General features: G+C 45.5%; 1 protein-coding gene across 10 annotated transcripts in view; it reads right to left on the reverse strand.

Moving 5' to 3' along the window:
- Nucleotides 1–11104: 11104 nt before the first annotated feature.
- CFAP91 (cilia and flagella associated protein 91) overlaps nucleotides 11105–25655 on the reverse strand; it is a 34365-nt gene continuing 19814 nt past the window's right edge. For 2 of the 10 annotated variants that reach the window (XM_075512183.1, XM_075512244.1), the window contains 7 exons: nucleotides 25284–25355; nucleotides 23589–23735; nucleotides 20241–20462; nucleotides 18795–18943; nucleotides 17443–17534; nucleotides 13942–14261; nucleotides 11105–11278 (listed from right to left, as the gene is read on the reverse strand). In XM_075512183.1, coding sequence (XP_075368298.1) covers nucleotides 13960–14261; nucleotides 17443–17534; nucleotides 18795–18943; nucleotides 20241–20462; nucleotides 23589–23735; nucleotides 25284–25355 — 984 coding nt within the window. In that variant the 3' untranslated portion in view covers nucleotides 11105–11278; nucleotides 13942–13959. The other 8 variants (XR_012777164.1, XM_075512222.1, XM_075512193.1 and 5 more) reach the window with 8 other exon arrangements.

Below are 25655 nucleotides of genomic sequence, written 5' to 3' on the forward strand. Positions count from 1 at the left end.
TTCAAAACCAGGACTCTTGCCTCATGCCCCCTCCCACAACAGAAAGAAGGAAAAAAACAAAACAAAAACAAAAACCCCCAAACCTCATTCTCTGCTGAAGTTCTTTTTTTTAACCTCTTTTTTTATTTTCTTTTTAAGTGAAGTTTCGGACTTTGATGTAGTGCACAGCTTGAATTTGGTCGGGAGCTTAGCAGGGGTCATTCAACAGAGCTCAGCGTTTCTTGTCAGTGAATCCATATCCCAGGTTGTCTGAAGAACTGCCCCGGCTCGGTATGGGGAGCGGGCGATGTGGTAGGAAAATAGGTTGCCGTGGGGTGGGTGGGAGGGAGGGTTTGCCGTGTGTCTAAGGCTTGAACCGCTAGTGGAAGCCTTTCATTTTAAAAATCAGTGCTAGCAATGAAGAAACCTGCAGCTTCATTATGGGAAAAGCCTTACCCAAGTGGGTTATATATAATATAATACACACACATGCACAACACAAGCGGTTAGCTTTACTGAAGCAGCTCCTTTGCCTAGCTGGAGCTCCTGGCGCCTGTGTCGTGGGCCGGTACAGGGCAAAACGGCCAGCGGAGGCAGCCGGTCAGCTCCCATCTTCAGCAGAGAAGAGCGGACGAACAAAATCCTCGGAGGAGGCAGGGGCCCAGCCGGGGATGTTAAGGGACTTTTTGGAAGGTGGCCACTGTGAAAGCTTGGGTGGTTTGTTTGTGGTTTTTTTTTCTTTTTTTTTTTTCACCCCCCAGGCTCTTGATTTGAACAGGCTTCCCTTTCCCAAGGTGTGTACAGGAAAAGGACACCAGGGTTTATAATGTGAACTGTAACAGTCTACTGGTTTATTTTGTAATATTTTTTTAACTGCAGTTTTAACTTGCAGGATGCCACATTCTATGATAGTTCTGATTTTTAAATCCACAGCTAGAATCTGTATTTAATTTCATCTTTTTTTAACCTCTTGCTTTTTTGATCTTTATTTATTGATGCGTGTTGCCATGTCTCCATTATGTTTTTACATTGGTAGAATATCAATAAAATACGCATCCGAGTGCTCTCAACAGTAATTTGTACCTGCTGACTTGTAGGAAAGCTGGCTATATATGAGTGTGTGTGTATATATATTATATAAATATATACATGTATACATAGATACAATACTGCTTTTTTTTATTTTGTCTATGATCTCGAAACAGTCTGACTGAAGCATGAGGTGAATGCTTGTTCTAGTCCATCTGTTCAGGGTCCGGGTTTCCTCCCTGCGACGGCGCGTGGTGTGAGCATCCACGTCTCTCTTCCTGAAGTCAAAGCAATATTCCTCGGGAAAGGGGTCAGATAAGCGGCCGGACGCAGCCGCGGCGTAGAAATGAGACTTTTGGAGACCTGATCTTGTCATAGGCTTGCAGTTGGTGTCCACTCCGGCCTTATCTTCCTTCAGAGAAACTGTAGTCGCCTTTGGTGCTTATCGAGCTGTTATTCGACCTGCGGATCTTTAAGGCAAGCAGTTGCTTTTTGGGAATGTGTGGACCTTCGTGCGGCCCAGGGGTAACTGGCAGTATCGGCTTTGGCAAGCTCAGCCGCCGCAGGGGCGGCAGGGGTTTTGCTCACGAGTTCAGTGCATTTCTTCTTGCACCTTTTATCCTGTTGACGCGGGATTTTTTGGAAACTGTCTCTTACCAGTCCTGGAACTGATAAAAGCCCTGCTCTCTCCCTCCTGCCTGACACACAGGGGGTTTCGGCGAGGCAGGAGCTGTTTCAAGAGGTGAGTGACCGCCTACCGTGAAACTGGTAAACCCTCATGCTATACCGCTTGGCGATTTGCTGTCGGGCACACACAAAAAAAAAAAACACCCAAGGCTTTAAAGCTTTTAGCTGTTGTTAAATTCTGGCTGGCTGCAAAGGAAAGCACACCCACGTTTAGAAGCAGAAGGCTTTCCAAATCCTTACATGCAACTTAATAGAAAGGGCTGAATCGCATCTTAATGCAAGAGCTCAGCTAGTCGGTGTCCTGAAAGGTAAGTGAAGGGGCTTGGTTGACCCAGTGATCCAAATAGATGCAGGAGACTCAAAAGTAGGACAGTGGCAAGGTATGGATTGCTGCATAGGCAAGACTGCTGAAGCATTGGCCACAGACGCTGTTATTTGGAGGCAGTAAATTACAGAGTCTTTAAAAAAAAAAAGGTAATAAAAATAATGAAGAAAAACTGCTGCTTGTGCCAGGAAATGTGGCTTTTCTTCTTTTTTATTTTATCTTTTTGTTTAAGACTGGCAGAGGGGAGTTAAGAGCTTTTCTCTGGTTTTGTGACTGTGCCGGCATCTGTGTGCGTCTTGTGTGTGTGTGTTAGGCTGGGAGGAGGGTCGGGGGTGCCCCTCTGGTTTTATTTCTTTTTTTCAAGGATCATGGCAGGATCACACACTCTTTTATACAAGTTAGATCCAGGTCTTTGAATAACCTTTTTTGTAAATAAGAAGAAAAAAAAAAAACCACAAAAAAAAAAAACAACAACAAAAAAAGCTCCTCACCAAATTCAAGCTTGTACATTATTATTTTTGGTTGTTTTTGAATTTTGAGTTCTATTGTTTTGTATGTAAATATGTGGACCCAGGAACTGTTATTAATGAGCAAAAAGTTACTGTTCAGGGCAGTGATTCTGTTTAATAATCAGACAAAATGTAGACGAGCTTTTTAAAGCCATATAGTTTTAACTCTGTACAGTAGGTACCGGCCTGTATTATTGTAACAATAACTCTAGCGATGTATAGTGTATCTATATAGTTTGGAGTGCCTTCGCTTCCATGATTTTTTGAATTTTATTTCCCTTCTCCCCCCCTCCTCCTTTATTAACGATGTCTCCCACCCCAAACCTGCATCTTTGTTCCCCTCCCCCCCTGCTTTCTAACTCTTTGAGTGCTGTAATGTTTCGGTGATACCCTGATCAGCAGCGGAACGAAAGGAAACCATCTCCACCCTCCTTCATTTCATTGGAGCCGTGGCTTTGTTCTGGATGTCTCCAAGTTGCCCACCCTGCCCTCTCCTCCCTCTAGCAGTGACCGCTTTCATTCGGACACTTGCCCTAGCAGCTCTTTTAGACTTTGCTCGTCTCTTTCCCCCAGTCCTGCACCCAGAAGTCATCTGGGCAGCAGCAGCTTCCATTAGGCTTGGCCTTTCCACCCTCCCTGCGGCTGTGCTGGGGGCAGCGGCTGGGCCCAGGGGCGGAAAGGACCCCCGGGAGGGGAAGCCCTCCGCACCCCGCAGCCGTGCTGCGCTCGGAGCCGTTCGGCCACGGTAGGAGCAGGGGCATTGCTGTAGGAGACCGCGGTGGTTTTTTCTGCCGGGGGGCTTTCTGTTCCCTTTCTCTTCTCCCTGTTCTTCCCCCATGCCCCTCCCCAAACTCACTTTTGTTTTCTTGAGATAAGTTTAACATGACTCTTGATTTCTTGTGCCCAGCACGAAGGCCTTGTTTCTAAAACTAGTTTGCTTGTGTTTTACTACCTTGTTAGTATTCCACATAAGATTGTCTTGAATGGGAAAACACTTAACTCTTTACCAAACCAAAGGTTGCTGTTTTATTTCGAAGCATCTCGTGTTCATTCCAGTGAAGCAGAGGCTGCACTTTCTTTCTGGTGACACGAAGGTCAGTGATGCCAAGCTGTTGGCAGCAGTCCGCTCAGAGCTGTCCCTCTCTTCTTTTACTCTCTTTCGGGCTTGTTTTCAACCCAGTCTGGTCTTGATCTGTCCTTTACATCCGCCCTGCTGTGGCGTGGGTCTCTGAGCCGGACTCGATCGCAGTCTGTCTCCCCCGAAGACACCTGGTCAAGACGCTGGTGTTCTTTAATATTAAAGTTTTATCTACCTTGCTAGGGAAAAAAAAATGACCTGCAAAAGAAAATTGGCTGGTAGAAGATCCCTGAACACTTTGTCCCCTTATTTTGAAGCCAAGCTTTACCTAAAATAATGGCCTGTGACTTGCAACTTAAATTTCCCCCTGGTTTTCAGTACTTGGAAAAGTAGAAGTCAAGCAGCCTATCAGACTCGTACTCCTGTACTAGGAACCTCAGCCACCATGGAGAAAAAGGAAAAGCCGATGAGGAAAAGCACAGTAGGGTATTCAGTCCGGGCTCTGCCTTTCAGAGACTGCCAGCGGGTACCCCTGGGGTGGCAGCTGATTTCCACGGGGCTCTCAGCCAGTTCTGGTTGTAGCTGGCTTCGTTTTGCAACACTGCAATAACAGCAAAACGACAGGAAAGGAAAACAGTACCTAAGGGGTTAGCTCGAGAAAAGTAGCTTCCTTGTGTTGGTCTTTCTCAATTTATTTTTAATATATATATATATATATATATAAAATATATTTATATATATATAATTTGCTTGCCTGTAAAATTTGCGTTCATTAATGTGTTGCTGATGGATCACTTGGGCCTGTACACACCAATTAGCGTGACCACTTCCATCTTAAAAACAGAAATCTAAAAATATATATATATATATTAAGGACTGTGGGTTGTATACAAACTATTGCATACACTTGTGCAAATCTGTCTTGATTTAAAGGAAAAGCAAAACCTGTATAACATTATTACTACTTGAATGCCTCTGTGACTGATTTTTTTTTTTTTTTTCATTTTAAATATAAACTTTTTTTGTGGAAAGTATGCTTAATGTTTTATTATTTCCCCCGCCCCATTCCCCTTGTAAATATGTTTTGTTCTGTGTGACTCGGTTCGGAAATAGTTAACTGGTACTGTAATTTGCATTAAATAAAAAGTAGGTTAGCCTGGAAATGAAATTTAAAAAATACCAAGTGTGTGGTCTTTATTTCAAAAACTTGCCCCTTTCTTTCCTCCTCTCCCTTCTCCACCCCTTGTTCCTTGCCCTCATGCCTCTTTCCACTCCGCAAGAATAGGTGGACATGAATCTTTGTAATAATAATTAAAAGAAAAACCACAAGAAATAAGCATGTTTTCTTAAATGAGCTGTGTTATTCCATGCTGTTTTTCAAGAGATGCCAGCTTGTCTATGATACCGTTTGATTTGATGGAGAGAGGAACCCTGGGACATAAATATTTCAAATTAAAACCAGCCAATCTTCCTTTACTGTCCACCTATAGATATGAACTTAAGAACCTGTGTAAACTGCTGGCTTTGAATCCTGCACTCATGATTGTTTGTGGGTTTTGTTTTCTTTTTTTTTTTTTATCATTTGATCCCATTAGTAATGTTATTTGGTGGTGATCTGTAAAGTTTGTCGAGACCACGTCCAGTGGACCGTTCCTCCAGCAAATCAGCACGTAGCTATCTCTGAGTTGGGTTTCCGGTACTGGATAATGTATGTATTAAACATGACATGTCTATTAGCGCAAAAGAAAAAAGAAAAAAAAAAAAAAATCCTTTTTTGGGCTGGCTGACCTGGCCGAATCCATTCTGTCGCTATCCTAAAGGCTAGATGCGAGGTCATGTGACTGCTGCTTCAATAAAAACAAATTTATATTGCAAAGAGGCTCCTCTTGGTTTGTTCGTGTGCCACAAGCCGTGGTTGTCCCCATGAAATCTCCCCTGCTGGGCTCCGGGCTGGACCCTCTGCTCTGGAGCTGCTCCAGTAGAGGTAGGAGCGGGGCTGGAAGGGGTGTCCGGGACCGGGGTGCGCTGGGGCACAGGGACAGCTGCCTCCAGGCGGCTGCTCAGGGGGAGACCTTGGTTTAGTAGAAAGGCTGCCTGTGCCCAAATTCAGCCGGGACTGGAGAAGAGGCTGCTGGTACCAAACTGGTCGGTGTGTTAAACGGCTGAGTAGGTGAAGCCTGGCGCTTCCTGCAGAGCGAGGTGTCCCCTGCTCCCTGGACCGGGCAGCCAGCGGTGACAGGACAGTTGATGCCCTTGATGGCTCCACACTGTGCAAGTGTTGCATTAGGCTCCCTCCAACCCCTGCTCTGCTTGCTGGCTCCCCTGGACTAAGTTTGGGGACTGTTCTTGCCCTTCCTAGGTGCTGAAGCTGTGCCCCTCAAAGCAGGTGCCAGCCTGCCCTGGCTCTCTGATGGGGGCACAGGTCTTGTTTTGTTCAGCCTCTGCTGCTGTGGCAAGCACTGGGATGCCAGGATGACAGGGCCAGGCAGCTGTCTACAGCCTGGCCACCCCAGAAGCAACACAGGTGACCAGCTGCTGTCCCTTCACTTACGGTGGTCCCACATCACCAGGGTTTGGGCTGCATCTAACTCGTGCCAAGACCAGGGCTGCTCTGCTCAACCAGTCAGGCCCCTGGCATTAAGAGTGGCCAGTTACACCCACAAAGGCATCACTGCCTGAACTATACAGCACCTCGCTAGGTGAGTTTATTGATTTAAAGTTTGCTGCTGATGGGGAGTTCATCACAATCCTCAGTATTTGGGGTGGTGGTTAATTATCCTTGGGCACTTTTCTTTTCTAGATGCACGTGCACTGGGGCTTCCTGTCTCTTCTGAACTTCTCTCACCACGAATGTGAGCTGTGGGCTCTCTTTCTGCACTGTCTTTGCACAGGAACCCTCTGCTCCGGTCTCGGGTCTCACTTCTGAATGTCAGAGCCCCTTGATCGGGACCCAGTCACCTCATAACTTCTTGCTAAGCTGACTGCAAGAGGATCTTCATCTCCTTCACACCTTTCTAATCTTTCTAATTGTATCTCCTCTGCAATTGTTTTTAACGCTATCTTCAGGCAGTGGGTACCAAAACTAGCCAGAGGTTTCCTACAACAGTCTCCCCAGTGTCAAATAAAGGTACTAGAGAACATCCTCCTTACCTGAGGGTTGCATTCACCCTTCTGTGCGGAGGCTGCAGTTGTCCAGTTTAACCATCGCTCCCTCCTGTTGTAATTCCTGCAAACATTATCAATGGGACTTTTATAGTTTCATCCCAATCACCCTTTTAAAAGATAGAATGAAACACCATAGCATCAAGAGCCAGTCCCCTCACAACCTTCCAGGGAACAGTCGTTCTGTCACTGTTCCCCATGTGAAAATACATTTCGAGACCTGTCTGTAAACCAGGTTCAAATTCACTTAGTTGTCGGTCACTGACACCTTTGAATGATTTAAAATGCTAATCCAAATGCAAAGCAGTACCAAGCTGAATGTGGTACAAAAGTCTGCTCCACTGACGTGCTTCGTCTTTATCGACTGAACTTCCAGCCATCTGGGTTGGAATTAAAAGTTGGTGTCAAGGCTACTGGCACCGTTTATTATCTGGAAGGTGGCAGCTTTCGGGCTGCTGGTGGTTAAGGTCCAAGTCGCTTTCTGTGGGAGAAGAACAAGAGCCACAAAGGAGAAGGGAAGCAAGCCGCAAAACGCGGAGGGGAGAGCGGGAGCGCTGCGGTTTGTGTCTGAAGCACCAAGTCCAGTTGCTTGGAGATGGCAAGCCCAGCAGATGGTACACAACCTCATTAGCCAGTCTTGAACCTCACTTCCCTCCCTTGGCTCCGGGAAGGGCTTGGCTGGGTTGTTGTCCTGTCTTCCCTCGCTAGCCTTGGGGAGTGGCGTTCCTGGTGAGGGCAGGGCTGCTCCCTCTTTGCTGGCTTTGCTAAACCAGTCATGCCCAAAGGCTGCAGGGCCAGACCCGACCTGCTGCCAAATCCAAACTCTGGTGGGAAAGGAAGGTGTGTAGGTAGCAACACCGCATGGGGCACGGCAGGAAACCCAGGCTCACGTCTTGGTGTGAATGTCGTACAACTGCTGAGGCTTTGGAGCAGAGACCAGTCCCCCAAACAAACTCCTGCTGGTGTTCATCGCAGGAGACAGTGCAGGTGAGAGTGTTCAGGGCTGTAAGGGAGAGTTGGGCTTTCACAGCAAACACCTGCCTTTGGTTGATGCAGGAATGCAGTCCTGGATCTTGTTGCACGCCCAGCTAACTCCTGATGTCCTGGCACAGATGTTTTCTTCTTGGCATATCCTACTGCCCCCTGAGAGTCTGCATGCAGCTGGGTAGGTCTCCCATGCAGTCAGTGGAGTTAAAGCCTTCTCTTTCAGGGATTCCCTGCTCCCTGCATCACCCATCTCCCCTTGCACTCTCCAGAGGCGAGGCTGGGTCCTCCAGGATCAGGTAAGTGGGGAATGAACAACCTCTTCCCTTGTGGAAGCTTGTGAGTGGCTGCAGCAGAGCGTTTGTGACCGGGGTGCTCTGTTAGGAGAGCCGCAGCAGGGCAGCCTGCCCAAGTCCAGGGCAGTCTGCAGAGCCACCTTGCTTGCTGTGGAGTGAGAAAATGTGGCCGTAGGCAAATAAAACCTTGTCCCCAGGCAGAGCTGCCTGGCTGAGCACAGCCCTTTCCCAGCAGAGGAGCCACGGGCCCTGCATACGGTGGCAGGGCCCTGGGGTCTGGGTATGTAATGGATTGCTAAGTAGAGAAATGGAGGGGTTTGGGTTGGTTTTTTGGTTGGGGTTTTTTTTTTCCCTAAGTGAAGTTTTTAAAAACTGGTGGAATCCAGGAGTTAGAACAGGACCGTTCATCTTAGCTTGCTGCTTGAACGCCCTGTGCTTTACACCACCTCCACGTGGTGAGCGTTCGCAGGGTCCAGACACCTACCGCTGGCACAGGAATGCGTGGCAGGTCTTGTCAGAGGGAGGCTGGGGCTGCAGGGAGCAAGGTAGGGTCAGACATGCGGTGGGAATGGCACATGAGCTTGAGAGGAAGCAAGAGGTATTCATTCTCCTCTCACCAGCCCGTTGGCTACCCCATTATCGCTCTCTACAACTACCTGAGAGGAGGTTGTAGTGAGGTGGGTGTCTGTCTCTTCTCCCAGGTAACAAGTGATAGGACAAGAGGAAATGGCCTCAAGTTGCGCCAGGGGAGGTTTAGATTGGATATTAGGAAAAATTTCTTCACTGAAAGGGTTGTCAAGCATTGGCACAGGCTGCCCAGGGAAGTGGTTGAGTCGCCATCCCTGGGGGTATTTTAAAGACGTGTAGATGTGGTGCTTAGGGACATGGTTTAGTGGTGGACTTGGCAGTGCTAGGCTAACAGTTGGACTTGATGATCTTAAAGGTCCTTTGCAACCTAAACGATTCTATGATTCTATGTTTCCTACGCCATAAGAACAGGCGTGTCCTCTTCCTCCTTTCTGCAGCTCATTCCTGTAACCAAATCCTTTGCCAGGCAAGAGTGCTCAGGAGGCAGATGGTGATTGCCGGCAAAACCTGGGCTGTTTGAGGGCATTTTTGCTCAAGGAGATCATTGATGTTGTTTGGGATACTGTCATTTGTTAGCAGTCTTGGGAAATGAAAGGGACTACGCAGCTGGGGAGTTTTTGGACGATCTCAGTTATACCTCATTCCTCTTTTGAGATTTTTGTTTCATGGCACCAGGTCTAGGAACACGTTGGTCAATGGAAGCTGTTTCTGCTGGAGGCAACAAATTTGGGGCCTGCACAGCAATGAAAAATTGTTTGCATTTGGCTGGGGGTGGAAAAATTACATGGGCAGGTGGAGAAAGGCTTCAATAGGTAAGGAACCAACATAGTGTTTGCAAGAGGCTTTAAAGGGAAGGGCTGGCTATTACTGGCTCAGTAATAAACAAAAGGGAGATTCGTTCTTAGCCTCAGTTCTGCAGCAGCTTAAGGAGACAGGAGCGAATGCAGCTTTTCAGTCTCCATAACACTGGTGGGAGTGGCTGCTTTCCAAATGCTAGGGATGTAAAATGGTGAGTGAGAAGATGCTGGCCAAGAAGGGTATTTAGGAGAAGGTTTAGTGCACTCTCAATTTAGGGGCTACGTAAGAGCACTGGTTAAATATTTCAGGCTTCTTGCTGCATCTGTATTCAGAGCACTGGTGGTGTTCACGCTCAGTGCTGACGTTGTCACCAAGAGCAACAGCATCGGGTCCTTGCTGCGCAGCTGCAATTAGCTCACTGCAATTTGCATTGCAGGTAGCACTGCACGCTTCCAGCCACTACCCCAAGGAAGAGGATGAACATCCTCGTGCCCAGCACTGACTGAGGAACTCCAGGATGGGCAAGGAGTGCAGGTTACTATGAAAGCTCCCCGTTGGGGGAACTAGATGTGATAGATCTCAGATGGCTGGGCATGGGCTGGGCTGTGCAACAGGTCCAACCAGCCGTGGACTAGTGGTCAGCCACAATGGTGAGTGTTTTCAGGGGCAGTCACAGCTCTCAGGTCTGTTGGGGATGGTGTGCTGAGCCAGGCTGGCTGGGGAGGGCTCTGGCCCTGAGTAACAAGCGGATACAGGTGAGCAGCCCAGGAAGGAAACAGGAACGGGACATTCCCTCTGAGTGCTACATGAAGGACTGGGCTTTGGCACGTGGGAACAGGCCAAGAGTAGTGGCCTGGACTCCAGCCACAGGAGGTGGCAGAAGAGGTGCGTGGGGTTGATGCAGCATCTGGGAGAAAAGGAAGAACAAGAGGGAACGGATGATACAATCGGAGCAGAGAGCCAGAGCTGCCTCTCCTCCCCAGGTACAACCTTCCCATCAGCCCGCTAGGGTTTTCTCTCTTGTGCAAACGGTGTCTGTTGAGATGCTTCCCCCACCAGTTCTGCTCCCGGCAGTGGCTGTGAGGAGAGGTGGGTGCTTCGGTCCAGAGCGGTCACAGGCAAATTGAATTTACCAGACTAGGTGTACCCGTTAAGTCTCAGGGAGATGGCAGTTTTGGAAGATGTTCAAAACAATTCCTGCCTCTCTGGTGGGGTGGAGAGCATGGGTATGAAACAACAGGTCCTCTTCCAAGCCCAGGCCCAACTCTGGAGGGCATGGAGGTGAGGAGTCAGGTGGATGTCAAGAAGATATTGACTCACCAGTCAGAAAAACGCAGGGAAAGCTGCATGAACAGGATTTGGGTGGAAGCAGGAAGACAGGACTGGGAGGAGGTGAAGTTAGTGCAATTGGACCTTGTTAAAAGCCTTTGGCATGTGAGGACCATACTTGTAGGGTTATCCCCCCCCCCCCCCCGAGTTGTGTGAGGGCTGAATCGAGCCCAACAAAGTAGCAGGCAGATCCTGTGCATTTGCGAGACCAGGAGCAGAGAAAACAGCAGTGCTCAGAAAATGGCAGGAATTCTTTTAACGGCACCACAGCCAGATCTACAGCAGCAACTTTTGTGATGGTCATGTTGCTTTTAAGGGAGGCAAGAGAGATAGGCAAGCGTGGGTTTGTTGTGTTTTTATGTTGACAAAAACATAGATATAGTAAGTGTCCAGCGAAAAAGGTGCATTGGCTTCCAGTTGCCCTACCGAAAGTCCTTTTTGCTGGTCTGAACTGTAGTTATCGCACTAGGATTTCCTCCTTCCACACTGCAAGAGCCATATTGGCAGGGAAGACCTGAGACAATTTGCATTCATTCATTTACTGCGAAGAGACCCAAGTTTTCACCATTCTCACAGCGCAGTGACCCCAGAGGCTCGTTTGGTTCAGTCCGTCTCCCCCACCTGTCAGGATGCAGAAGCCGGCAGAGCAGAGGCACAGCCAGGCTCCCTCCCAGCCAGCAGCTGGTGAAAGAAAAGCGGGACAAACAGAATTTCCCCAGTGTTTCCACTGTACTGCTGCAGCCCTGGAGGCATCTGCTGTGTTTGTTTCGGGTATGGGCTCCTCCCCAGGGTTGTTCTGGCTCCTGCTAGGAGAGGGAATGGTGCATTCTTGTGCTGTTGATTTATGATCCCAATTCCCTCTCACTGTGCTTGTTTTCTTTCTCCAAGCACATTCTGCAAAGCTTGAAAAAAAACCCCCACACATGACAATTGAAAGCAGTTTCTAGAGCAGAGTTTCCTGCAGGAATCAGTTTACATCCTAGGCAATGTCATGTGGAAAAGATGGCTTTACCCAGACGGTGTCCCTTAAATCATAACAGAAGCCAAGACATTTATAGCTCAGCCTGTGCATAGCATCTGGAGTCCCCTGCCCCCTCGTTGTCGTGCAGAGGGCTGTATCCCTGCAGAAGACCAGAGCGTTGCAACCTACGTCCATTCCCACACCTGTTGGAATACTTCTTATCTTTTTAAAACCACGTCAAATTGTACAACGAGCCACATGGAGAATATTTATTTCGACATACCATCTCAGAAATACAGTAAATGCCTCACTGGATCGATCTTCCTGTTCTGCTGCATCAAGTTTTCCATGTCTCTCTTATGACATTGGATCTTGTGATTCATGTTAGCCCCCTCTTTCAACCAGGCTAAATTTGTCCAAGGTGGCCTGAGGCAAAAGAGCCGATCCCTGCACAGCTTCTCCTCCCACACTGTGGAGAGAGTTTCTATGTTTTTGCATTTGCTACCTTCCCTTTTACTGACTAGCTATGTATGCTATGAGAGTTTTCCCAACTCCCCAAACCCTAATGGGATCATCCTCTCAGAGTCCTAACCAAAACTCGCTACCTATCTCTGACTCCTGCCAGATTCTGCAGTACTTAGAGAGGCTGTCTGACCCCACCAGTCACCTGGTGCCCCTGGTTCAGGGATCTGGAGACCAGCAATGGTTTCTTAGTGCAGCTCCCATTTTCCTCTCTCCAGTTCTTATTTACAGCTCAGTGGAATATAGGGTTATTCAGACTTTTTTTTCTCCTCTCTCTCTCCTCCCTGCCTCCTGCACTCCCAACCCAATCCACAAAACAGAAAGCTGACGCAAAATTTTTCCAGGAATGCACTAAGGAGCCTGAATTTTTGATAAGCTGCTGGTTTGTGTTTTGAAGGAGCAGCGCCATGTTCAGGATTAGTTAGCTGGACCATACCTGAGGATTTACAGACCCAGCACAAAGAACGGGCTATCAGTTACAGAGGAATGATGGAAGTACACAGACATCAGCCCATTATCACATTAACACTGAGAGCTAATACTGCGATTTGTTGCATAAGTTGTAGCCATCAATGAGTAAGCATTTTGGGTCTGGTGGTGTGGCTGTGCCTGCTCCTCCAAAAGCTGGTGTGTTTGATGTTGGTATCGGTGTAAATGTACCTTTCTGATGCTAAACCCACAGACCTCAGGAATTTTGACAGGTGAGTGCTGGAGAGCTGAGCAAGTCCCTGACAGCTCTCTGATCAGATGCACTGCGCCTGTCTGCAGCCTGCTGATTTCTGACATCCTGAGCTGGAGCACCCCCGTGCTTGCAAACAAGGCAAAGCCAGCATCCTTTCTGCATAGTCCCCTGGAGCTGGAAAGCCAGAGTGACTAACACTGTTCTAAGAAAAATAAGATTCTTTCCAGAATTGTTCTTCTTTGGGATCATAAAAAGCAAGAAGAGGTCAGCCCAAAGAGTAACATTTCTGGAAAAGCCATAAGCACTGGCTAATGGGTTCTTTGCACAAGCTACATCAGCCCCTGCCATGTCATTCCGCTATCACCTAGCCTTACTTATTAGTGCCAGACACTGCCTGGTTGGCAGGAACCACTCTGCTGAGGTCAAGGGCGCCTTTTCTTTATGCAAGGACTAATTATGTGAAAAGATGATGCAAGATCTGACCTTTTTCATTCAACTTCAACCCTTTATTAATAGCAGTGCTAATGCCGGAAGCCACTCTTTGCTTTACTCCACTAAGGAATCAGTGGGACATGCTTGAGAAAAGACTCTGTGTATGGTCTCAACTCAGAATTTCCCACTGCTGGAATATTTTTTCATTTAATGTTACTGATGCAAGGGAATACCATAAAAAGTCCAGGTGCAGATCTTTATTGGTCTGTGCCAGGAAAACAAACAAGGAATGCTAATGCTGCTTTCTCACTCAAGCTTCTCTTAATAATTAGAAGAGGAAAATTAGCTAATGAGGTCCGAAGCTAGCTGGGGGGGCAGTGGAAGGGGGTGGACTGGGGTTGCCACACCAAAACGTATACAGAGTGGTTCCAGGACAACATTGCTGGCAGGCAGCAGGAGGGACAGCCCAAGGGAGAGAGAGGATTTTCTATTCTGGGTGCCCTAAAAAAGTAAATATAATATGCTTCCCTCTCCTTCACCATGCTCTGAGCTCAAATCGCAGAGGGGAAGGGAAACTCACCAGGCTCATCTTCTGTCTCTAGGAGGCTGTGGGATCCTTGTCTGATCCATCAGAAGGGTTCACTGCTGTCTCTCGTGGGCTTTCTTCGCACAGAAGTTTAGCTAGTTCGTGTGCAACTGGGGCAGAGCAAGTGCTGTCAGCTGCACTTGGTCCAGCAGCTGTCCCACTCAAAGCAGTACTAGCTGTCCCAGCAGGAGGATCTCTCTTTATCTTGCTGGCAGATGTCTCCTGATGTAGCGCCAGATCAGCCACTACCTTCTCTATGCCCCTGTGGATGATCTGATGAGCAGCATAGATGTGTTTTCTTTGGGACTGCCTCACTGTGCATAAAAGAGGTAAGGCTTTTACTTGGAAATGTACAGCAAAGTGTTCTCCATAGGGGAGAAGGGAGGGATAGCTCTTAGCCTTCCTGCAGCTGTGGAAAAGCCTGTCTCAGGGGAAAGAAAAATCACACCCTTCTAACTTTGGCTGAAGCGTTCTACTGCCACCTAATAGCAGCAACCAACTTTGCATTTCACTTTGAAGACTAGTCCCCACAGTGGGAAACACAGCCAAAGTGTTTTCCTTTCCAGCTTAGGGCATAACTGCCCAGGATATGTTATCAGGCTTTAAAATAACTTCTCCTTCGCTGTCTGTTAATTGCAGCAGGTCTCTGGAAGACTGGAGCTGAAATCTGCCCTCTCCTGTGTTATGATTTTGACTGCACTGAGAAACTCTTTCTGAGTTAAAAGTTGTGGAGACAATATAGACACATTAAGTCACCTACCTTATTGTCTCCCTTTTGCTACTGCAGGATTGTTCTTTACTGTGTTTTACAGGTTTCATCCAATCTCATTTGTATATATTTCCAGCCCACCTCTTGGGAAATAATTACCCAAGCCAAATCATTCACCCTACAATTCTCTTCATTGCTCTTAACTGGTTTTTGTTCCTGCTTTCTCTCTCTAAACTTACAATGCTGGTAAACAATCATGGGGATTGAAATACTGTGTGCTTGTAAAGAAGGTGTGGGGAATGTTGCAGGACCGAGCTGTGGCTCTCATCGTGTCCCTTCCCTGCAGAAGTCCAAGACTTCCTTGTTGCTTTGGTCTGTTTATGTTGGAAGGCTGAGCTGTATTTTAACTGTGAATCTGAACCACTGGTGTCTTGCATGCTCTCGTAACAGTTCCGCATACTGTCACTGACCCAGTCATTCAACGTTACTAACGCATCCTGTTTATGTTTATCCATCTCCCAAGTCCATTTTGTCGACAATGAATGCAACTGGATCTCACTTGCATTTGAAAAGCTGACCTTCACCAGCCAGCTCTCAATTCCCAGGAGAGCTTGCTCTACCCAAGGCATTTTGGCTTCAATCGTGTATGCATGAACTGCATCAAGTATACCAGGAATACTCTCCTGGTATTGCTGCAGTCCCTTTCTCCATCCACAGTGAAAACCATCTAAAAGAAAGTGGATTCAAATTGGAGAGTATTGTCCTCTTAAAAGCAAGTTTTTTCATATCAGCACATTGAATTCTTCCAATGAGGGAGAGTTCAGAACTGAGGTGCAGAGGGGTTTCAGGATGAGCCAGTATTGGATAATCCCTGCTTTTATGCATAGGAATGCAAGAAAAAGAGGAGGGAAAAAAATAAGAAAAGACTAGGTAATGGCACAATAGAGATGTTTAAGGGGAAGCTAAAGTGCAGGCCCTCAAATCTTTGTTCTACAAATGGATTTGCTCCTCTGGCAGGCCAGACAACTGTGCTCTCAGACCACTTCCTGCTAGTTTCAAGGAAGGTGTATGCTCAAGCATGTGCCAAGTTGCTAAAACACAGTTCATAATGAATAATCTGGCTCACTATAGGGAAAGCTTTAAAAGCTGCCACAGAAAGGCAATACACTGATGTGCTTGTGAGATCTAATGCTATTCTTTGGTACTATTTCCTTTGGATTTACATGGAATAGTTACTGATTCTGCTTCCTTGAAGGTATCATTGTGCAGGAGGTTTACGGCAGGGTGCGTTCATCAGAGCGTACATTTGGTAGAATTTAGCTCTCTCTTAAGTGTATGGAGTCCCCTCCACCCCATGCTGCAATAGCAGAAGAGAGTATGAGCCAGGTCTCTTCCCAACATTTGATGTCTGCTGTCACAAGAATATTGTGGCAAATTTCACCTGACTGCATTTGAAGGAGGTCTTGTACTTTATCACCTATTGCTAGCTTTTCCTCCAGCATCCACTTTAATTTTTGCCTGGGTCTAGCTCTGCTTTCCAGGCAAACCCACTATAGCTATCACAGATTTTGAAGATTTTTTTTTTCCTCTGTTGCTTGGGAGTGCTTCTGAGGTGCTTTGTTCATCAGCTGCTGTTGCATTTAAGCCCAGTGCGTATTTTCTTCCTTGCTGGTACCTCTGTATGTCCAGAATCCTAGGCGATCTCCAGGTCTTCTCTTTCTGTTCTCCTTTCTAAGACAGGCTAGCCTGTGTGTGTTAGTGCCTGAGCTGCAGGCTTCATTGACTAAAATTACATCACCTGCTTTGGTAGGCTTGCAGAAGCAGGTCTAAAGAGAAGGGAGCTGATTTAAGCTTATGCAGAATTGCCAGCTGCTGAATAGATACTGTTGTTGTGACAAATACACAAATTAGGAAGAAAAAAGGTTGCACAATTCAGAGACCACAAAATGTGTTTGCAGGGTTTGTGTTTTCATTCACAAAGCAACAAAAAAAGCAATGAAGTAAGCGCCTTTGTTCTCAAATAGAGAAATACGCTGCGGCAAGGACAACTTCAGACTCTACTGTGATACAATTGCTTCTCTTAGGTTATATCCACTTTCTACGGGTGACTGGTTTAGTCATGGTCTTCTGAGTGCGCTGGTCAGTGGAAGCATCCCAGTTAAGAACAGCCATTTATTCATGATACTCAATGTAATACACAGGTTTCCAGGGCCTTCCCCTCTGTATTTTGACAGATACTATTCCGTTTTGGATAAACAGAAGCATCCTTTAAAACTGCAAGATTATCTGCTTAAAACATGATGCCACTACAGCCAACCCTAAAACCTTATCTTTGCTGCTAGCTCTCAACCGATTGAGGAGGGAGGGGGAAAGCATATAATCTTCCTTCCACATACGGCATATATTTAAGTAATCTGCCTGTTAAAGACTTCTACAGTTTTTAGAAATTGCCATATAATAGACAATTCACAGCCATGCTACTTAAAGACTTTCCCTAGTTTGTTTGTTTTTGAAGGTGCAATGGGCTGCTTCTTCTCATGTAGTTTTATTGTTGCAGATACACCAAATTTACGTCAGGTCTGAATTCAGGCCACCATTTTAAAAGACTAAAGCTCACAAGAAATTGGTGAAAAAGGATCAGAGGGCTTAACTTTCTACCTGCAGAGTGCAAAAGAGGAATCTCAGAGAACTGAGACAACTCTTGGCACTGCATCTTCCCTTTCAGTGAGCTAGAGTGAGGAGGATGAACCAGTTCACGAAGAGAATAAAGTTACTGGACTCCTTACCTTTTTCTCTGATAGACATTTTCTCAGCTTCTGGAATCAGGAAATCATAAACCAGCTCTGCTACAATCTCTTCTGACTGTAGGCGAGTTCGACTACAGAACAGATGCAGAATGGTGTTAGTATTTTAATTTTCTTTCCAGATCACCTCTGCAAACACATGACTCCCTTGTAAATATTCTCACTGTTTTCAAGGGAGTGTATTGTCATGGCAGTAATTGTCAGCTGGGTCTCTCTTTATCCTACAAATAGGTGACAGTGTGCCTACTTCCCTTTGCACTGCACTGCCAGTGTGTTCAATACTGCATTGGAAAGCAATATTTCCAGGGAGAAGATCACCTTAGATTCCTTATCGTCAAAGGTATTTAGGAGCCCAGTTCTCACTGATGACAAACTGAATTAGACACGCAGACACCTCTGAGGATTTGCGTCTTTGTCAGTTTAGTCTTTGGCCCATTGCTGAGTTTGCTAAATTCTTCCCTTTTGTGACTCTGCATTTGGCTGGGCCCCATGCTCTTTTCCATGCCAGTGTTTGATGGGCTCCCAATTGGCCCAGGGGCTGCATGCATTATCTACGCTTCATTTTCCCCAAGGATTTCAACATTCTGGTTGTATTCATCTAGTTACAAAATACACAGCTGCTGTACCATAGGAGAGTCACTGTGTCATTGGGATTTTTATGGCTCAATTCCAAAAAAAGAGCATAGAAACTGAACTGGAGGTTTGGCAGGTCCTAAAAAGTATTCACTGCTGATGCCCCAGCCAAACACAAGACTGTGGTGTTCTCAACAACTTACTCTACTCAAAGTGCCTTGTCAGGCAGCCATCAATATGACTGACCCCCATGGAAATTGGCAGTTTCTTAAAGAACAGCCACCCCAGAATGAAAGACTGCTGTATAGTTGTATCTTTTAGCATCTCTTTCAAACCAATTTTCTGTAGTAGTGTAAATAAATGAAAAGACCAGTATGAATGGGTATTGCTTTAGGCAGTTCCCAGATTCACTGAAAGTTCAGTCACAGCATCGCATTGGCATGAAGGAGTCTAAAAAGGGTGATTCACAGATCCCACAAGTGATTTGCAAAGGGAGTCTGGCACATGCTGTATAGGCTCTGATGGATTTATATGTGTGTACAATTTATATGTGTGTCCAATAAGGCTCTGATGGATTTGTATGTGTGTACCAGGTAGTAACAGTGTGGTTCCCATATAGCAGTCACACTAATGAAGCAATCACGAACAGTATTGTTCTGCCCTTCCCATGTCTTAGATTATACACGTAACCACAGATGCAGATGGTCAGGCAGGTTCTAAACTGCTGTAAACAGCCTCTAACGTGCTGTTTAATAACATACCGACTTTCCATTTCGTAAGCAATGTCATTGATTTCTACAGCCATTCTCTGAATCTCTTCCCTGGCTTGTTCTTCAGCTGTGATCTCCATGCCACTCAGGATAATGTCTTCCAAGTAGGAATCAATAGTGCTCTGGTGCACTTTCACCACCTGGAGCGAAACACCAAGATATTGTTCCTCTGCTGATGGCTGTGCCAGGAGCGTGGTGGAAGCAGATTTCCAAAGAAGCAAGAGCAATAGATTTTCACCAGACTCTTAATTTCAGGCAGGCCAGCCTGAGATTTGGTTTCAGAGGTGCTTTCTGGGAAGAATAACTTGTGTAAAAATTTATTTTCTAATAATTCTTTCTGAGAACTAATTGAACAGAAACAAGTACAGGAAAGAACCGGTGGTGGAAGAAAAACTTATCTGCAGATCCAATTCTGCTGCAGCAGGTTAGTTCTGTGAATGCAATGGCAGTTGCTTCCTCAGTTCTCATGGTCCCCTGAGCAACAACTGCCAAATAATAATCATCAGCATTGACTTCAGTAAATTAATCAGCTTTCATTCAAGCAAATCCTGAAGGAAAAGGTTCCATCAAGCCAGTCAAAGTAACATGAATAAAACCAAGAAAAAATTATTGGTTTCCTTATAATGGCTGTAGAGCAGAGATTCTAGAAATGGGTGTTTTCCTTCTGCTAGTCTGAAGGGCATAAGCTTATGGCACTTTGACCCTCCTTGCTTCCTTCCCACTCAGAGATGCAGAAAAGATAAGAGGAGAAGCTAAAATTAAAAGAAAAATAAACATGATGCCAGACTCTCTTGGTATTAACCTCCTCCCACAAAGCTGGAAAATTATTGGTTTAGTCAATTAGGCTCCCACTCATTCCTTTCAACTGGGAGAAATATGCTTCATGCAGTCAGGAGCTAGGGAATAGGAATAGGACTATAGAATAGTTATGGAATACGGTAATTCAGGATTTTTGTTTCTGGATTTCAAGGTTATGTTATCCATTATCATTACTTCAAAATACTTTTTGTACCTCTTGTTATTTGCAGTCCATTTTGGGGGGGGCCAAAATCTTTCCAAAACCTTGCTTAAAGGCATCCTTCCTGGGAGAGCACCTAATAAAACTGTTCTGCTGGACAGACCAAGTGCTGACAAAACATTATTCCTAAAGATGATCTAGGTACTTCTGTTCTCCATAGGGGTTTGTTGTGGAAATTTAGAAACCTACATCCATTCATGATATGCCTAACTGTCTGTAGGAGTATTCAGATCATCCTTAATTTAATGGGCATGACTCTTTTAGGAAGGAATCACCCTCTCCTCACTAAGCCTTCCCCCTCAAGTTTAAAACTAGCCATCACCAAAGTCAGAGCTGAAGCATCTCCCTTCCATCTTCCCTTCCCACAAGGAGGCAGTTCCTAAAAACTGCTCTCAGTCCCACCAGTCTCCCTCTCTTGCCTGTTTGAAAATCTCATCTTCTTCCTGACGCCGCCTCTCTTCCACCTGACGACGTCCGCTCTCCTCTGCTTCCCGCATCCGCCTCTGCCTCTCAGCCAGCATGACAAAAGCATGGATCTTCCGTTCTTCTTGCAGCCTCACCAGCTCTTTGGACAGGAAATCAAATATGTTCGCCAGTACCCTTCCTTCTTCCCTGGCCAAGTGGCTTTCCACTGATGACAGCTTTTAAGAAAAAAAATGCAAAGAATTGTGTTATAAACCCCAGGAATGTTATTCGAAGTCCCAGGACTACCACAGGCATGTGAAACAGCTCTGCAGCATCCACTCAGACCAGCCATGGGACAACCCTAGAAGTTTTGCATTCGTCTTGTTTTATATGTGCTGGCCTGGATTCTGCATAATGTAATGTTCCTGTATATAGGCTCTGATAGCATAAAGAGGCTAAAAGATAGCAAAGCTAGTCAGGGCGGGAATAGTCCCGATACTGTCACTCTAGGACAAGCAGCCCCTATGCTTGGGTGGGTGGGAAGAGATAAAGAACTAGATGAGCTGTATTCCAGGTACTATGAACTGCTTTTGTGGCTGTGAGTTTAACCAGAATAGTTGCTGAGGCCATCTGCTTGTTACTGGGGAACGCTCCACTGCCCAGACCAAGAAAGGGGATGTATAAAAGTGACAATGAAATTACTCCAGCTGCATACCTTCCATCTTTCTGTGCTAATCTTAGCTAGAACAGAACACAAAAATAGGATCAAAAGTTGAAAATGAAGCTTCTTTCTAGCATTTGGAAAGTAAACCCTCCATATTTATGAGTAGGAAGGTTGAGTAAAGGTTTAGGAAACTGTGCAATTGTGACTACAGTCACATTTCTATCCTCTCCTAAGGAAACAAAATGTTTGTTACAGTTCAAAGCCACCTCAGTGAAATGGTACGTCTTTGGTTGGACATTCATGATGTGACCAAAGTGATTCAACTTGCTGAGATAATACAGCAACTATGAGTCCCTACAGTTTTAGGTATTGAGGAGTTATCTAAAACTGTACAAGTTACTAACTGCTAAGAAATTCAAAGCAACAGTAATTATATTGAGTTTGCAGAAGTGCAAACGAGACCTCAAAATTCCAGGTAATGGAAAATCAGAAAGTCTGTGACAGAGCTGAGACTAGATTCCAAGTGTTTGGTGTTACAGTGCCATTCACTCCTTGTTCCAGGCACATCATGTTTTATGGGTTGGGTATGTATGACTGTACTTCAGAAAGGGACAAGAACTATAGTAAGTTCATTATCTCCAGTATGGACTATGAAGCCACAGTCCTTGGCAGGAGGGAGTGTCTGGAACTGGCTGGGATGCTGTGTCTCTGTTGGAATAAACAGGCAATAACAGAGTAGAACTGAACATAAAACTCAAAATGGAGCTGAAATATCCCAGACAAGTAGTAATAAATCAGCTTTCTTATGCTGCTGTGCTATTTGCTCACGCAGTGTTTCAAAGAAAGTGGGATTGTCAGTGTTGCACACATCTAGAAGTGACAGTGCTTAGCCCATGGGTGTTTAAGATGGAGGACAGCAATGCAGTAACTGCACCAGCCCACAGGGAGGGATAACATGGAACTAACATGCTGCTTCCTCTTTACTGCTCCAGGTGCTGTGTCTAAAACTGGTGTGAAATGGAGGAAAACAACCCAGGAACAGTCTTGTCTTAGACTTTTGTTATATAGGACGCTGGAAATTTCAACCCTCATCTTTCATCATTTTATCTGGAGTTTCTGTCCTCTTTCTGCAGGAAGCATTTCTTGAAAAATGCCTCTTTTTATACTGGAAAGGTCAAAAACCTGAAAAAAACTGTGACCACCAAAACCTAAAGAACTGTGAGTCATCAGTGACTTTCTAAAATAGCCACACACATAGAAAACTCCTGCACATGCATTCCAGAGAGTTTTAAAGTTCAAAATGTTTGAAGACCTGAGCCTTGGACTGTGTGCCTTCAGAGACATAGTAAAAAAAAAAAAAAAAAGGCAAGAGTAGAGGAGGTAGATACCAGCAGAGGGGGATAGTGGCTCTCCCAAAAGGAAATTCTGAGATCAGAGGTCAGCATCTTTACCATTTGCTCTCTCTCCTTCTCTGTGAATGTCATTATGGTGTCTGAACTGCTCTCTCCTTCACTCTCACCTGGGCTTCCAGAAGAGAAGGAGCATTTCAAGTTTCTAATGCCTAAGGCTTTTATTTTTCTTTTAATTCCTCAGAATTAAGAAAAGTTCTGTATTCCTGCATTCCACACCTGGGCTCCCTGTGTATGAAGGAGCATCTGGAAATGATAAACAGTAAAACACAGTCACCCGCTTCAATTTTTATTGAGATCTGAGGGGAAATTTTGTTGCTGCCCACCCAGCAGGAAGCAATGGTCTGGCTTCACCTCTGCCAGGCCAGCTGGCCAGCGAATGCTGTTATAATCTGGAACCTGCAGAATTGCCTCACAGCTGGTCAGTGAAAAAAACAGGAAAGTAGTAAAAACTACAGGAAAATCTGCAGGAATGTGGGAGATACTGTATCTCTGAGATGCAGTGAATTCTGGACAAAATTTCTTTATGATCCATTTCAGACCAGCATCTGCCATTTGATTCACTTTGCTCTGGAAGGTTGTGGCCCTGCAAGGAAATAGGATGGGCATTTGCATCCCCAACTCTCACCAGATCCTTGGCAGAGGATGGAGCCCAAAATTTCTCTGCTCTCCATAACAGTGGCAAGTACAACAATGTGACACTATTGCTAAGGTCCTAGAAGTCCCGAGCCCAGCAAGATTTACAAAGTCTGCTTTGGCTTCTTTTGTGATGTTTTATGCCTGAGGAGGAGCCTGAGAGGATGCCAAGCTAGAAAAGGAACTGAGAAATGACAGAGCAGTAACACACATTCAGTAAAACATCTGACAGATGTGAGCGACAAGCATGTATTGTGATGCCAGGTCACAGCAGTAGTCAAATGGCTTGAAATGTGGGAAAACTGAGGTTCATCTGACAGTGCAGTTTGTTCAAAGCCCTGTAAATATAAATAAGTGCTCTGTCTGCAAACAAAACAAGTGCAGCCTGGGTAGCAGCTGTGGTCAGGGTGCCTCAGTCTGTTTCTGAGATTCCCCAGAGCCCCTACAGCAGTGAGAAAGCAATTTTAGCCACTCAGGCATTCAATGCTTGGCCTGTGCTAGAAGAGCATTTTTGTTACTTGGGGCGCTTTCTGTGCTGTGGATAATAGAAAAACATAAAGAAATTAAATGTGAGAGTGTTGGTGGTACTGCAAGCACAGAATGCCTGGTCAGGACAGTGTTGTGAATCAGCCTTCTCATCTATATAGGCAAACCTTGTGCATTTGCAAGTCATGCTGTTGCTGTAGAGCCAGTGTCATTTGCTCCTCTGCCTTCAAAAGCAGCTGTCCATCCTCCTGGAGTGCGTGAGTGGTGCGCAGCTCTCGGATCAGTTCCAGCCGCTTCTTCTTCCCTTCAAACATCTTTAAAATAAAGTTAAACAACCAAGCATATTAAATAGAGAATATAGATCAACATGTTTTGCCAGCAGAGCACACCTTTTTTCTCCAAGTTGCAAGGTCAGCTGTTTCCAAGACCTAGTTCTCTGTAACGAATTTGTGGCCGCACTTAGGCAAACACTACAGCTGTCAGGTACATTTTGCCTAAACCCTCCTGCATAGAAGATGAAAGTTGAGACCTTCTGCTGTGGAGTATAGATGATCCCTTGCTACTTTATTATAAAATATTGTTTTTAAAATTCTGTTTGGCTTCACCCGGAACTCAGACCACTGGAATGCAGAACAGCAACACCAATGCCAAGTGAAAAGGGCAACAGCCTTCTGGATATCCTGTTATATCAGCCTCAATGTCAAAGCTTCCCAGTATAAGCATCGCCCCTTTTCCTCAGTCTAGGGTTAGATGTCTCCTGTTTCAACATCTACTGTTCTCTGACCTTTGTTTTGAGGGAGTCCAGCAATAGCTCAAAGCAATAAATTGGTGGGGAGGTTGTTGAAACTACTGCTGTCCCTGTTATGAGGTTATGTGGCCCAGCCCTTCCCTGACACGGTCTTATTTTCATTCCCCCTCTCTTTCAACGTGACTTCCAACCGCAACAAAGGATCACTCAACCCTGCTCACGTCATTCTCCAACTGAGTCATATATTTCTGATCCCATAGTAGCTGGAAGGAGATTCCTAAAATGATGGGACATTTCATAACGTGAAAGTCAACAGTCCTGCAATGGCATCAAACATCTTTCTCATAGATCACCACAGAACTGGAGAAGACTTGGGAAGTCTATATTCCACCTCAAGCCACTTTCACAGTATTGCATTGTTTGCTAAAGCTGAGGTCAGGGTCCCACATGGGAACACTTCACAAACTTTAAATAATTAGTGCAGGAGAGAGTATCAATTATGTTCTCAGCAGGCATGAAAACAAACCTGGACTGGTCTGATCAAAAGTGATAGACTTGCTTAATATAAAGCCCATGAGGCATGGCTACTCAATTAATTTTTACCACTTCTGCTCCACTGAAAGCAGAATGATGGGTCCTGCACTTGCTGGAAATCACGGTGGTATGCTTCAGTTGCTCCTCATCTAAGGTTCAGCTCACCATCACAGGAAACTGGAAAGAGGGTATGAAATACAAGCTGCCCTGCTGGGATGTGGGAGGTTTCTTCTGCCTGGGATCTTGGCATCATCAAGGCAAAATGTACTCCAGATCTAGTCTAGAATTTGCCATTTGAGTAATTCTGCTATGAAGCATCTAATTAAACAGCTGAGTGTAGGGGATGGCTGGAACAGGGAGACACTCACAGACATGTGTAGGAACCTATAGGTTCCTGTAAGAAATTTGGGCTGGAGAGCAAAGACTTCACCTTTGAAGGACTCCAGATAACATACAGGATGATCTGCTGCAGAAGCCTCATTACCCTTGATTAGTGCTGTGGAAGAAAGATTGCAAACACACTTTCAATTATTCCAACCATCACTCTGAAGAGAGACATAAACAAAGAGACACAGAATACCATGTTCTGAATAGCCCTGCCTCGGAGCAACTTCTGCAGACAGATCACTGCTAGTTCTGTTTCCTCTTCCTCCTGCCGAAACACAACAAATATCCACAGAATAATTAATTATTTCTTTGGAGACTGAGATTTCTATAGATTATCCATCTCACTATCAAAAAGTCTAACTCATATCTAGCTTTTTCTCAGTCGTTTCTGAACCCCATTCTTCTAATTTCTAGGGAAAGGAAGGTGAGTCAGAATAATACGTACTTCCATGTTTTACAAGAGATGGGGGAAAAAGGCTGTATAATTACATTCTATCTGAGATTTTGGAGGGTCTTAGAGATGAGTACCTAATGATAAGGAGATGTTGATGGAGAAAGTTACTGT

Source organism: Mycteria americana, chromosome 1 (assembly GCF_035582795.1).
Source record: "Mycteria americana isolate JAX WOST 10 ecotype Jacksonville Zoo and Gardens chromosome 1, USCA_MyAme_1.0, whole genome shotgun sequence".
In the NCBI taxonomy this organism is placed as follows: domain Eukaryota; kingdom Metazoa; phylum Chordata; class Aves; order Ciconiiformes; family Ciconiidae; genus Mycteria; species Mycteria americana.